This window comes from Polypterus senegalus, chromosome 14 (genome assembly GCF_016835505.1).
Source record: "Polypterus senegalus isolate Bchr_013 chromosome 14, ASM1683550v1, whole genome shotgun sequence".
Lineage (NCBI taxonomy): Eukaryota > Metazoa > Chordata > Cladistia > Polypteriformes > Polypteridae > Polypterus > Polypterus senegalus.
The window spans coordinates 97,804,450-97,820,114 of NC_053167.1; the positions used below are offsets into that span (position 1 = coordinate 97,804,450).

At 35.5% G+C, this 15,665-nt stretch overlaps 1 protein-coding gene across 1 annotated transcript; it reads left to right on the forward strand.

Annotated features, from left to right (window-relative positions):
- Positions 1 to 5,649: 5,649 nt before the first annotated feature.
- On the forward strand, positions 5,650 to 14,018 carry sele (selectin E). Its single transcript, XM_039735544.1, has 15 exons — positions 5,650 to 5,722; positions 6,100 to 6,160; positions 6,293 to 6,664; positions 6,985 to 7,092; positions 7,188 to 7,373; positions 7,632 to 7,817; positions 8,005 to 8,190; positions 8,586 to 8,771; positions 9,051 to 9,236; positions 9,733 to 9,918; positions 10,984 to 11,169; positions 11,423 to 11,608; positions 12,010 to 12,195; positions 13,042 to 13,227; positions 13,591 to 14,018. Exons 1-15 carry the CDS (start codon positions 5,720 to 5,722, stop codon positions 13,725 to 13,727), a joined length of 2,541 nt encoding a protein of 846 aa, XP_039591478.1. The 5' UTR covers positions 5,650 to 5,719; the 3' UTR covers positions 13,728 to 14,018.
- Positions 14,019 to 15,665: the final 1,647 nt, after the last annotated feature.

Below are 15,665 nucleotides of genomic sequence, written 5' to 3' on the forward strand. Positions count from 1 at the left end.
AACACAACCTCAAAGAAGTGTCAAAGGAAATCAAGAGCAAGTATTTGCCAGATCAGCCTGTCAACCAATCTGTGATGAAACTGAGGTTCAAGACCAACACTGTAGACAAGAAGATCCATATTTTGAGGAAAAAGATTCTGCATGACCACTTCTACCATAGTCTTGATAGACTATTCATGGATGAAAGGGCAAGTGTGACCCCCAGACACAGGACAGAGATGGATAGCCTAATCATCATTCAAAACCAGATACCAAAAGTGAAACATCTCGAGCAGAAGGTTGACAGCAAGTGCAGAATGTGCAGTAAAGCTGAGGAGACAATCAGCCATATCATTGTTGGGTATGCAATACTAACTTCTACTGAATATACAAACTGCCACAACATGTTTGCTAGTTATGTCCACTAGTCAATCTGTAGCAAGGTAGGTGGATGAATACCTGGGAGATGGCTATGGTCAACATCAGAGACATTACCATCATGTGGGAAATGGCAGTGCAAACCAATCTTACCATTTCAGTTAACTATCCTAATATGGTGGCTCATCCCAAAAAGGAGAAACAATGCTTCCTTATCAGTGTAGTTATTCAAGATCACAACAACATCATGCTCAAAGAAGAAAATATAAAGATCTAAAGATAAAGATTACCAGCATGTATGTCATTAAGACTAGATTTGTGGCTGTAATTGCAGTATTATTTTGAGTTGTAACAGTATGTTTTTTTGTCCTTTAATAATAGGAGAAAAGATCTTATCTAGCTTGTATAGTTTTAACATCACTGTTATTAATGACATCAATGCTCTCACTGTACAATAACTGTCTGATATGTGGAGCACTATTGCATAAAGATACTCAGTGCTGCAGAACTTAAAAATAGTCAAATATAATTATAAACATACTCTCCTATATTTTGCAAAAAGGCATACTTAGCCTGTTTGTTAATGCTGATTTAACTTCTTGAAAGAAACAGTAGTTATGGAACAAAAAAAAGCATAACATCATGAGACCAAGAGTCTCCGGTACAACAGGAACTATTGATGAGTTTCTTGTCTCGGTTGAAATCTTGGTTTTTCAGGTGTGGGCCAATGACTTTGTTTGGAGAAAAAGTCCAAATGCTGGATAAGTTAATGAATTCCATCACGGCAGCACTCATATGTTAAGTCATTGTAAAAGACAAACAATAGAGTGTATTAGCTATCATCTGATTCAAATTATGGTCTCAAAAATTAGTCCAATAAATTATATGGTTATACCAAATAGAAACGAGCCAGAATATTTTGGGTCATATAAAAGACTTTGTGCATGACTTTCACCTTTGTATTATTTCTGGATGTTTGCATTTGAGAGGAAAATTGTCGTATAGCTCATATAGTGTCACAAATTCCTAGCACAAGCTAAAACCAATATGAATTTACGAAGACATTTGTAAATAATGAAAACAAAATCACATACTGTGTAAGTCTGCATAGCGATTTAAAAAATCAATTACAGTAAGTTCTACTTATTGATTATATTTGCCCCATACTGCATTGAAAGTTGTATTTTATTAGATTACGCTACACTCTGCAGAAGGGCTTACAGTAATGCTTTATTCTTTAATTTGTTTAGCATTGCTTTGCAAAGTTATTTTGTCACTTGACCTGTAAATGTCTTGAATCTGTTTGGGTAATTCCCATTTGTCTGTCTGTAGACAGAAAGTCTCCAGGAGCAGGAAAGGTGTGAAGACAACTCCAAGAGATCTGTATTCTTATTTTTGTTCCTTCCTTCTTGTTAGCAGTGAAATTACTGGATGCAATTCCCTTCTGACACTGAATCTTTATTGTTATCTAAAAATATGTGCTAAACAGGAAACTCATAAAGCCTATCAGGAAATATACTTAGTGGAAAACACAGAGCTTTATCACATGTTAATATCTTTAAGCTGTCCATTGACAATAAAAAAATGCAATACTGTCATCCTGCGCTTGCAACCTAAAATATATTTATTAAAAGATGCATCTTTTAGAACTCCAGGGAGCATCTAGTAAAAGTAAATGCAATCCATTGCCTCCAAATGGACAGTCACGCCTAATAACTAGACCGATATCTTTCAGACTATTTGGTGATTTCTTCATATCAAATCTATAAGCCCCACCAAAATTTTCCATCATTTTTGAGGATTACTCAGTAATCATACAAATGAGAAAATAAAAAAGGATAACATCTCAAATTGCTTAAGGGTGCAAGGAAGTCTTTATATTAAATGCTATTTATTGGTCAGTAACATTATAATAATAATAATAATTTGTTCTATGCATTCTAAATATGCTATTTTGAGCATTTGTTATTTTACAATTTATAACTACAAGGAAAAAGAATGTCAATCTTTTTTTTTTTTTGGAGGTATTGAATGGTTTCCCTCAATGGCCTGAAAAGACAACACTACTCTTTGGTCATGGTCTTTAGATCAAGTGAGTGAGAGGGCATGTTGCTTTGAACTTAGGACAGGAGGCAGCAAACGTTGAGCTACTATCCATTTAACCCTGAGGCTTGCATGTTTAACACAAGTTATGTTCAATTGGTAGTCTGATGAAAACAATCAAACATTTGCCAAGAGTAAATGCATTTACGAATTAATTTCCTGATCCCTTGTAGTTGTGGATGGATGATGATTCACACACAGACCAATATGGAGATGCCATTTAATGTTACATGTCAGTTAAATTCAAAATGACATTCAGAAAATTAGAACAATCAGTAATAATGGGACAGAATTCCAAAGCAGTACTCTAAAGCTCTAAGGCAATTGCAGGGATATTGGCAGAGTATTTAAAATTATGACTTTACTATAAATTTAAATAAAAAAAAGAGACTCTAGTTCCATCGAGAGTAACTGAAATTAAATTCTTAAACTCTTTCTGATTTTCTTCTTGAGTGTACTGTCAGTTTCTAATACGACTTCATGCAATCTGTTATAGGTTACACTTACAATGAATTGTGACACAAAAGAATGGATTGAAAAATACATATTTTAATGAATAGGTGTGATTTTTTTGTATACATTATGGCATGCAGGTTTATATTTAATTAGCTTGACATGTGACTTGGACACACTTTCAAGCGACAACACAGACATGTCTATAGTATATGCTGTCCCAGGCCTGGCTTAGCTGTTTTTCTTCTGTTATTTCTCAAAAAACTGAAGCATTTTTATGATTTCTACATTTTTTCCATCCATTCTGGCTATTGGACCATAGAAAATGTAATCAGATTGGGACTTTTACCATTTAAGAAGTAGTGACTGTTACCTCTTTCATAACCTTTTTTTGTCACTTGTAAGCACTTTGATTTACACTTAGAAAAATGTGTTGGAATAATAAATGTTGTTGTTAAGGCACAAATATATTTGGCTTATTTTTAAATGCATTCACAAGCTTTTTACAGACTTTTTATTTAATGTTTATAACTTAATGTCTTTGAATTTTTTAATACAAGTGAATTTAGTCATATTCATTTTATTTGTAATAAGCGTTCTTCCTGTTGATAAATTCAGACCACTGTACAAGCATTTTATTATACAAGTTTGAATAAAAAACACAGAACTTTCTGTCTCAGTAAAATTTACAGAAACAGTGTTTCCAGTTTTTTAATAATAATAATAATAATACAGCTGATGTAAACCGAATGTACATCCCAGAAAACATAGTGACCATGGATTCATTGAGATGGAGATTGCATACAAGAGTACAATTGTCTGCCTTAGAAAAGACATGAAGCATAGAAACAACAAAATACCAGATTCATAATGAGAAATGGAAAACAGAAGAGAAAGTGTTCTTTTGTCAAAATCAGTGAAGAAATTAAGCACTGATATGTAAAGCCTGATATCTGGGCCGAGACAATAGTACCTAGTCTTAAGGCTGTCGAGAGTAGGATGAAAACTTCAACGGCCTCTTATCAAAACCACTCCATGAACATCAAACAACTGTGTCAACAAGAAATTGACATTTAAATGGTTGTGAGGCTCTGCTGCATGACTGGATGGCCAAAAAGAGAGTCTCCACTATCATCAGAAGAATTATCTTAAGATGGTTGTTGATCGCAAGAACGGATAAGCCTGCAAAAAGCAGAGCACAGTGCTAGCACCAAAAGAATATACTCATTCGCATAATCAGATAGATAGCTACCTGCACTGGTCAATACTCCATGAGCTTGGCCTACCACTGCCTGGTCATTGGTATGATCACCAGCCTGAAATGGTCATTTAGATGGAGAACATCACCGTTATCTATGATATGGTTGTGATTCAAATGACTGGACATCATTCTCTATGACAGAACCAAGAGGCGATGTCTACTCATCAATACAGACATTCCAAAAAGATAGATAGATAGATAGATAGATAGATAGATAGATAGATAGATAGATAGATAGATAGATAGATAGATAGATAGATAGATAGATAGATAGATAGATAGATAGATACTTTATTAATCCCAAGGGGAAATTCACAAAATAATGCAAACGTCTCAGTCAAAGAGATAGAAAAACATAACAAATGCAAAGATCTAGTGATTAAAAGTTTGTGCATGTGGAACACAAAGGTTCATGGAATTCCAGTCATAATTGGAGCACTTGAAATTGCTCAACTAGGTCTCCAAAAATCTCTTGAAGAACTGCTAGACAAAGCAAATGCCATCGATGTGCAGGAGATTGTCCTACTTAGAACTGACCATATACTGTACTTTGTAAAGTTCTGGCCAATGGACAATAAGACCTAAGGAACTGAAAAAAATCAAAACAATAGAACACAGCTTAATTGTAATAAACCAGACCACTGCTAGGTCTGTTATACTTTTTTATTGCCTTTAGGATTTACCTATTCATCCCATGTAGGAGCTGTAATTAATTTACAATGAAGTGTTACTCCTGGATAAACTGAACAGCAATTAGGACTCATTTAGTAGGCAAGTTAGTTTACAGCGTTGGTCAAATCAGTCAGTCTACCCATTAATGTGGGTTGGTCACATGAATGTAGACACTAATCATATATGTATTAATAAAGTATTAAAGGTTCACAGACTTACACAGAAGTCATTTCTCAAATTAATATCATGGATAGAACTGGGCTATTATATTCACCAATTGGATCATAATCAAGTATTACAATGTTCATATTTAGATTTGTGCCCTGTGGAGAATGTATTAATCTCATTAAGTGATAAATGCAATTTAACCATGAGTGTGCAGGCATCTGCAATATTGAGTTCTCCAGGTATTTCTAAAAAAGCCAATAAAAGGTGTCATTTTGCTTGGCTCTTCTCTAAAAAAGAAAAAAAAACATATTTTTTAACTTTTTTGACCTCTGTGTTCTCATAATATCAGAATATTTTTCTCAATTATTAATAATTGATAAATTGTTTTTAGGCTGATAACTACAAATACACAGTAATGCAACTGAAGTAGTTTTAGGTCTGATGATTTAATTTTATTATACAACACTTTATATCGGAACCATGGCCAGCTACAGAAATTCCAGCCGTCAATTTGGAAAAACAGTCTTTCCTGAAAGGAAGATCCTGTGTTGAAATTGTCGCGTCATGGGGGATTCCAGGGAAAGAGCAAAAGATGTCAAGCTAGAGAATATAAAGCCGCTAAAAAGCAGTGACAGAAATCAGTGGCAGGGAAACAGAACTTTGCTCAAGACTGAAAATTAGAAACTCCTAGCATTTCTTCACAAAATGGTAAGTACAGAACACACTATTAATTTATTTTAGAATTATTTTCGCCAATGCCTTAGTTAAGCCCATTCTTGGCAGACTAGTTCTTTTCACAGCTTTTGTTCTGACTTCTTTACTATTAAAAAACAGCATCATTCAGTCCATTTGTTTGTAGATATTGGTTGCTCAGAATTAGAGAAAGTAACTTCATTTTAAACTCTACTGCCAATTAAATTAAAATATAGCAAAGAAGTTTTAAATGTTAGGAACTAAAATGTGTCAATATAAGATGTCTGTCTCTTTTCTGGTGTTTTCACTGTTTAATTTGCATATGAGTTTTGATTTTTTTTATTAAGTAAATGTGAGTGCATTACAAATGTCTTTATTCTGCATTTAAACAGGCTTCAAAGCTAAACTTCCAAGCTGTAACCAAAGCATTGCTGTTATGCATTCTGCATTTTGGTGAGTAGAAACATATATTTTACTAATTATTAAATCAGTTAGACAGAGAAACACTGATTTTTTTTCATTACTGTTAACATCAAGATAATGGACACGTGTGTTTACTTGCCCCATTTCTGTTTTCTATTTCAGAACTTGTTGAAGGCTGGACGTATCATTATTCTAATAAAACAATGAAGTGGAATGAGGCTAGAGAGTGGTGTAAAACACACTACACTGATATGGTAGCAATCCAGAATAAGGGGGAAATTGCTTATCTAAATGAAATTCTCCCATATGTAAAAGGATATTATTGGATTGGGATTCGCAAGATGAAAGGAAACTGGACCTGGGTTGGAACAAAGAAAACTCTAACTAAAGAGGCAGAGAACTGGGCAGATAATGAGCCCAACAATGGGAGAAACAATGAGGACTGTGTAGAAATTTACATCAAAAGAAAAATAGATGAAGGAAAATGGAATGATGAAGACTGTAATAAACGTAAAACAGCCTTGTGCTATACAGGTGAGTTCTAGCTATAAATAAGAAGAGGGAGATTTCTAAAATTTGTTTTGTTCTATTTCTGCATTTGCTAAGAGTAATAAATGAATACTGAAATTCTATGTATATAATGGAGTGGAGAACTATCCTCAGTTAGTTCCTGCTTTGCGCCCAGTGGTAGTGACTTTGTTTCCAGACACTGTAGCCACAAATTGAACAAAGACGTCACAGAAAATAGATGCATAGACATTTTGCATGCTTGTATTTCATACAGTATATAAATATCTTATAGATTTAACATGAATGTGTTTGACTTAAGAATTATGAAACATATTGTCTTACAGCTGCCTGCATGCCTTTGTCTTGCAATGGCCATGGAGAATGTATAGAAACAATTAACAACTACACATGCAAATGTGATGATGGGTTTTATGGATCTAATTGTGAACATGGTAAGACAGATTATAATTTACTTTAAAAAGTATATTTCCTGTTATAAATTTAACATCACACAGCTTATTTCCACATTTCAAATTCTGTGTTTCAGTTGTTCACTGTGATGCTGTGGAGAATCCAGAAAAAGGCTTTAAAAGCTGTTCTCATGCCTTTGGAAATTACTCATATAGATCAGTCTGCAACTTTACTTGTGAAAATGGATATAGCATTAAAGGAGAAAAGACAGTCGAGTGTACCGCTTCCAAGAAGTGGACCTCACAGCCTCCAGTGTGTGAAGGTACAATTAATGGTTCTTATTATTTTAGGTAAACTGATTGATTATTGCTAACATTTCAGACTGTTATACACAAATACTGCAGTACTAATTGATCGTTCCAACCTGAATGAGTCACACAACTTTCTTTAGTTATACTTCTATGAAAACAATTATATGATACACTAAGGAGTGTATTGCCCTAAGTATGCTCTAAAATAATTTTTATATGTATAGAAAAATTCAAAAACATAGCATTAATTAATCTTTTTTGTCTCACAGTTAACCAATGCTCTGAATTAACTAGCCCTCTGAATGGAAGAATGAATTGTACTCACCCGATCGGAGGTTTCAGCTTTGGCACTGCTTGTTCATTTGACTGTGCCAAAGGTTACAAGCTGAAAGGTTCAGGAAGAGTATCCTGCAGTGCTGATGGAACCTGGAGTAGTGAACAGCCTGAATGTGAAGGTAACGTATTAACAATCTATGCATCTAGCAGTTAAAGCTGTAGGAGGATTTGATCAAAGTTGACACAATACATTTCTCAGATATTGTAGAATTCTGACAGGGCATAATATGAAATCTGAATGTAGTATGACAGTTTAAAATAAGTTACCTGTAAATGTAAAGTTTGACATTTTAACTAATTTTACAGCTATAACATGCAGCCCTCTGAAGGAACCACAAAACAGCCTCATGAAATGTGACACACCTAATGGGAACTTTAGTTATAACACCAGCTGCCAGTTCAGCTGTGTAGATGGATTTTATATAAAGGGAGCAACTGAGATCACCTGCACAGAATCAGGGGAATGGAGAGACAGCATTCCACAATGTGAAGGTAAGACATCTGAAGGGTCTTCTTATAGGTGTATAGGGTCGTTGTAAGTCTTACAGTATATAGTGTAATATGTATGACAAGGGTGAATTAGAAAATCCATGTAATTCCAAAAGGCACTAGGATTTTGCAATGGACCTGACAAATTTAAAAGGAAACTGCTTTCTTAAATAGTCAGATAATGTTTAGATTTATTACAATCAACTCAAGTAGCTTGAGTCTCATAGTAAAATACACACGCTCTATTATAGGCTTTTCAGCAATGAAATAAGCAAAAGACAACTTGATCTCTTTGCATTATTGAAAAATGTACCTAGTTTTTAAATCTACTTCACTCTTTTTTAAAGTAATAAAAATGTAAACAAAATATGACTTCTCCAATTTTATAATTGTTATAGCCATGAAGTGTGAAACACCAGAGGCGGATGCAGGTGGAATTTTCAACTGCAGTCATCCCATTGAGAAATTTGGATACAACACAAGCTGTCATTTCAGCTGTTTGGAGGGTTTTGAGTTAACCGGTGAGCCAGATCTCACATGTACAGCTACTGGCCAGTGGTCTGCAAACATACCACAATGCAAAGGTAAATATATTTAGGGGACCAACATAGTTTTTAAGGAATTTACTGTTTTTAAATACAATACGTTTCTTTAAACACTAAGGTTATTTTTTATTAGAAGTTTCTAAACCCCATATATCAAAGAGTGTTTACCTTAAAAATGATGTTCAACAACGATGCATTATACGATATATATTGTACAGTATATTGATGGACATATACATGAAATACAAAGTTATATTAATATTTCTGTATGTTCAATAGGTCGATTTCTCAATTTTTTACTTTCATCTATTTTTGCAGCTATTAAATGTGGAAGTCTACAAACTATTGACAACGGGTTCATCAATTGCTCAAATCCAGATGAGCATCTTGTTTATAACTCAACCTGTCAATTTTCTTGTGGAGAAGGATTTGTGTTAGAAGGAGCGTCACATCTTCAGTGCACAGCCTCTGGGCAGTGGTCTGGAGAGACACCAGCCTGTAAAGGTAAATTACCTATGCCGTCCTTTTAAATTGTTGTGCTTTGTCAGTACATACCAAGTGGAGACTTTAAATTAGGATAATGTTCAATCAAAAGGAAGAAAATGTAATTGAGTTTACTCTGTCATTAGGTGACTGCTTACTACAGGCACTAATGGCTATATCTGAAAAGACTTATTTTATGTAGGATTTCACTTGTGGTAATTGTTTCCTTTAACACTTTTAGACATAACTGTAGTGTTCAAAGGTAGCATTAAAGCTATATTTTTATTTTATGTAAAAATGTATTATATTTAATGTGTGTTTATTGTTAATATTTTGGACTGCAACACACATTGTTGCAGTTTCACCCACACCAGAGACTTGTCAACCTGAATGAGTCAGACAACTTTCTAAGGAAACAACTATGTGGTCCACTAAGGAGTTGTACATTGCTCCAAATATGCTCTAAATTAATTTTGTATATATATAAAATCATTAATTAAGCCTTTTTGTCTTTCAGTTAACCAATGCTCTGAACTAACTAGCCCACTGAATGGAGAAATGGCTTGTACTCACCCGATCGGCAGTTTCAGCTTCGGGACTGCTTGTTCATTTGAGTGTGGAAAAGGTTACAGACTGAAAGGATCAGAAAAAATATCCTGCAGTGCTGAAGGAACCTGGAGTAGTGAACAACCCAAATGTGAAGGTACTGTATTAACAAAGTATAAATGTAGAACTTAAAGTACTAATTGCTATATACTGTATACCATGCTGTCTATAGTATTTGATCTAAGTTTATCCAAGATATTCCTCAAATGCTCTAGAACTTGCAAAGACTGGGCATAGTGTGAAATCAGATTGTAGAATAAGTTTAAAATGGCACGCAGTCCTCTGAAGGAACCACAAAACAGCCTCACGAAGTGTGACACACATAATGGAAACTTTAGTTATAACACCAGCTGCCAGTTCAGTTGTGTAGATGGATTTTATATAAAGGGAGCATCTGAGATTAGCTGCCCAGAATCAGGGGAATGGAGAGACAGCATTCCACAATGTGAAGGTAAGACACCTGAAGGGTCCTCTTGTAGGCAGCTTATAAGGTCATTGTAAGTCTTACAGTATGTAGTGTGAGTAGGCATGTGATGTCAAGGGTGAATTGGAAAATCTAACTCATTGCAAAATGCCCCAGCAAACTAGAAAGGAAACTTTTTTAAAAAGGTCATTTTTAGGTTTAGGGTGGCGCAGTGGTAGCGCTGCTGCCTCGCAGTTAGGAGACCCGGGTTCGCTTCCCAGGTCCTCCCTGCGTGGAGTTTGCATGTTGTCTGCGTGGGTTTCCTCCGGGCGCTCTGGTTTCCTCCCACAATCCAAAGGCATGCAGGTTGAGTGGACTGGCGATTCTAAATTGTGCTGGGTGTGTTTGTGTGTGTCCTGTGGTGGGTTGGCACCCTGCTCAGGATTGGTTCCTGCCTTGTGCCCTGTGTTGGCTGGGATTGGCTCCAGTAGACCCCTGTGACCCTGTATTCAGAATCAGTGGGTTAGAAAATGGATGGATGGATTTTTAGGTTTACTGCAGTGAGCCTATGTGGTTTCAGTCTTATAGTAAAATACACACACTCTATTGTAGGGTCTTTAGCAGTGAAATAAGCAAAAGACAGGTTGGTCTCTGTGTATTATGGAAAATATACATAGTATTTCAAATTAGTTCATTCTTTTTTGAAATAATAAAACAATGAAATATAATTTAACTTTTCCTGTTTTATGATTGCCACAGCCATTACATGTGAAGCGCCAAAGGAGGATGCAAGGAGAATTTTCAACTGCTCTCATCCCATTGAGGAATTTGGATATAACACAAGTTGCCATTTCAGTTGTTTGGAGGGTTTTGAGTTAAATGGTGTGCCAGATCTCAGATGTACAGCTATTGGCCAGTGGTCTGCAAACATACCACAGTGTAAAGGTAAATATAATTAGGGAATAAATATAGATTTTAAGGAATTTACTGTTTCTTTATAGAATACCTTTCTTTAAGAAAACTAATGATTTTTATTAGATGTTTTCTAAGCCCTATATATCAAAGAGAGGTTGGCTTAAAAAATATATACTCTAGGACCATACATCATGCAATGTGTTTTACATATTGATGAACTATCAATATGCTGTATGTTCAATAAGTCAGTCTGTCACATTTGTACTTTTTCCTATTTTTGCAGCTATTAAATGTGGAAGTCTACAAACTATTGACAACGGGTTCATCAATTGTTCAAATCCAGATGAGCATCTTGTTTATAACTCAACCTGTCAATTTTCTTGTGAAGAAGGATTTGTGTTAGAAGGAGCGTCACATCTTCAGTGCACAGCCTCTGGGCAGTGGTCTGGAGAGACACCAGCCTGCAAAGGTGAATTGCTTACACCATCCTTTTAAATTGTTGTGCTTTGTCAGTAAGTAACAGCTGCAGACTGTCAAATGGATGAAATCCAATTACAAGTGAGAAAATGTAATAGGCTACATTAATAAACAGACACTCTAAAAACTCTGTCAGACATTAATTTGTAATGGAGTGATTTGCCTTTGCGGATTACGATTATTACATTTTTTTCTCTTTCTCTTTATCCTTATTTACTAATAGGATTAGTTGGTTGTTTTGTTAATTTTCCGGCATAACATTATACTTTACTTGAGACCTTTGTAACATTTCACTTCTCACATTCATACAAAAATCTGTTTGTAGTTTTTCCCCATTCAATATCCAAGCTTTTATTGAATTTGGTTATTAAATCATTCTGTCATTCTGTACAGATGTCAGATGTAAAGGGCCAAATCCTGCTCCACACCGGATTGTCAACTGTACTGAACCCACAGATGCTCTCATGTTTAACTCTTCATGCAAGTTTAGCTGCGAAAAAGGCTTTGTGTTGAGCGGAAGAGAACATCTTCAGTGTACAGCGTCTGGATTGTGGTCTGCAGAAGAGCCTCATTGCAAAGGTAAAAACGACACGAAAAAACAGGAATATTATTTAACAGAAATGTTTTAACAAAGCATACAGTAGTCAATTACAGAGTACTTCTGTATATATACTTACATACTCAGAAATGTGCTGGGTGGTCATCTACTGAGAACGGTTCCCACAACAATGACCAGCAGAGGCAGCTGCATTTTTATAGGCCAGTCACTAGTAAATGGATCCCACCTTGGCCATCTTGGATTTTGCTCTCCATGACGAAGAGAAAGCACGCAGCCTGGTGTCCTAAGTGTGTTCAGTGAAGCAGTATTTCCCCTGGGATTTTGTAGTCACTTGATTTGCCCCTGCAGGAATTCTAAAGACTTCCTTGAAAATAGCTCTAGGTTGGGGTTTAAATGCTCTTCCTTGCAGGAGCCCCATTAAAGGTTGAGGCATGAAGTGAGCTGGAGTAAACATTTCTGTCACAAAAAAAGTAAAGTATGTAAGTTGCATAAGTCACAAAAGATTAATTAAGCAAATGTCATGGTGTTGTAAAAGTGCAGCATAAAAGGTTTCACCCAAGTGTGTGACATGGTAGCGTAGTGGTGAAGACTATTTCTTTACGCCTCCAAGGACGAGGCTTTATTGCTAACCTGGAGACTATCAATGTGCATTCTGCATGTTGTAACAATGTAGATTTTCCAGGTATTCCAGTTTTTGCATTTCAGTTTTCTCTTTATATCAATAAATAATAATCTGTTTGTCCTAAAGCACCTTGAACAGAATTGTCAATAACTGAGTTCATGACTTCTTCTTGGTACTCTTTGATTATCCTGTCCACTACTTGTTTCTGCAAGTCAATTTAATTGCTTCATATTCTTCTTAACAGCTTTATTGTGTGAGGCACCAACTGAAAGAGAGAATGTGATAATGAACTGTTCTCCTGCTGCTGGTAACTTCAGCTATAATACCAGATGCGAGTTTTCTTGCAAAAACAATTTTACATTGATGGGCAATGAGATGATACTCTGTACTGCTTCTGGCCAATGGACAGGACAAGTACCCACTTGTGAAGGTGAGTTGGCATCGACTCTGCCATTGTTCTAGGAAGCGTACACACTAAATCCTTTCCATTCAGTGTATTCAATATAGAGAAAAGCCAAGCAAAATGACACCTTTTATTGGCTAACTAAACAGATTACAATATGCAAGCTTTCGAGGCAAGTCAGGCCTCTTCTTCGGGCTTTTCTCTACATTCATAATGGCTAACACGGTACAACACCCTAGTACTACAGTTAATTCAATATAAATGCATTTTGCATATTCCTACTTTTCAATTCATCATGCATGCCTATGAAAACAATGCAAAGGTAGATGTGTAAATCAAATACTCATCTGCACAGTGTTTTGCTTTAATACCAATCTTTTTCTTATGCAGACCTTCATTTACCACCTGCTTCGATCCAGGACACTGCTACTGTTTGTCTGGCTGTAGTTCCAGCCATTCTGTCTTCAGGACTGATGTTTGCAGCATGGCTCATGAAGCGCCTTCGTCAGAAAGGTAATTATCTTTAGTCTTATTGTTAAATCATATTTTTGCAATGATGAGTACATTTAATTCAGTACTGAAATGAACTCAAGATTAACTTTAATCTTTTCAACAACACATTATTTGAGTGTTAAAATCTTTCTATAAACAATACATGCCACAGTTTCTTCTAAAAATTAATGACCATATTCTAAACCCGTTTAACCCTGAGCAGGGTTGCGGGGAGCTGGAGGATATCCCAGTAAGTGTAGGACACAAACCAGGATCAATCTCTGGACAGGGCAATCGGTCCATCACAGGGGAACGCATCCTCACACATGCACATTCCTCAAATGCTCTAGAACTTGCAAAGACTGGGCATAGTGTGAAATCAGATTGTAGAATAACAGTTTAAAATGACACGCAGTCCTCTGAAGGAACCACAAAACAGCCTCACGAAGTGTGACACACCTAATGGGAACTTTAGTTATAACACCAGCTGCCAGTTCAGTTGTGTAGATGGATTTTATATAAAGGGAGCATCTGAGATTAGCTGCCCAGAATCAGGGAATGGAGACAGCATTCCACAACGTGAAGTAAGACACCTGAAGGGTCCTCTTGTAGGCTTATAAGGTCATTGTAAGTCTTACAGTATGTAGTGTGAGTAGGCATGTGATGTCAAGGGTGAATTGGAAAATCTAACTCATTGCAAAATGCCCCAGCAAACTAGAAAGGAAACTGTTTTTAAAAAGGTCATTTTAGGTTTACTGCAGTGAGCCGATGTGGTTTCAGTCTTATAGTAAAATACACACACTCTATTGTAGGGTCTTTAGCAGTGAAATAAGCAAAAGACAGGTTGGTCTCTGTGTATTATGGAAAATATACATAGTATTTCAAATTAGTTCACTCTTTTTGAAATAATAAAACAATGAAATATAATTTAACTTTTCCTGTTTTATGATTGCCACAGCCATTACATGTGAAGCGCAAAGGAGGATGCAAGGAGAATTTTCAACTGCTCTCATCCCATTGAGGAATTTGGATATAACACAAGTTGCCATTTCAGTTGTTTGGAGGGTTTTGAGTTAAATGGTGTGCCAGATCTCAGATGTACAGCTATTGGCCAGTGGTCTGCAAACATACCACAGTGTAAAGGTAAATATAATTAGGGAATAAATATAGATTTTAAGGAATTTACTGTTTCTTTATAGAATACCTTTCTTTAAGAAAACTAATGATTTTATTAGATGTTTTCTAAGCCCTATATATCAAAGAGAGGTTGGCTTAAAATATATATATTCTAGGACCATACATCATGCAATGTTGTTATACTACATTTTCTTTATGTCACTATATCTGGACAATACTGTTATGAGTTTTATTCACATGTGCATGTTAACTGTGGCACACAGGGCTCAGCAGTTAGAATTGCTAGCCAAGCATTGGATTAGATAGCCAAAGACAACTGGAGGCTTTCTTCAGTAGGATCATACATTACACAAAATTAACACATTACCTCAGTTATCCAAGTGTCTTAACTTATAACAGGATGTTACATACAATGGTTCTAATGTAGAACTGAATAATCCATTTTGCTATGTGCATTATCACTGAGCATTAACTCAATACATTGATGCAATAACAACTCTTCCTAAAATCAATCACTAACAGAGACAAATCAATACATGCATTTCAATTTAATACATTTTGTAATTACTGAAGTGATAATAATAATCATTTCTCATACATCAAAATATGTAAACCCTCTATACTGTTTTTTAATGAAGACAAAATCAGTCTAGTGTTCATTTGTTTGCATTTTTTCATTGAAACATTTAACACTTGCACTAAATCAGCATGCAAGAAAATTATTCCAATAGCTGCTGTTCATTAATTTATGATTGATAAATATTCACTATCCTTTGATTAGATTATTTCTAATTGCTCTGCCCAAACTTGCTATTAAGCTATTTTTTGCAACTTGT

What these genes read in the sequence shown, in the direction of transcription:
- sele (XM_039735544.1), top strand. An exon ending in CAGCATTCCACAATGTGAAG is followed by an intron (nt 8,191 to 8,585) that starts GTAAGACATCTG and finishes TAATTGTTATAG; the next exon opens with CCATGAAGTGTGAAACACCA. An exon ending in AGAGACACCAGCCTGTAAAG is followed by an intron (nt 9,237 to 9,732) that starts GTAAATTACCTA and finishes TTTGTCTTTCAG; the next exon opens with TTAACCAATGCTCTGAACTA.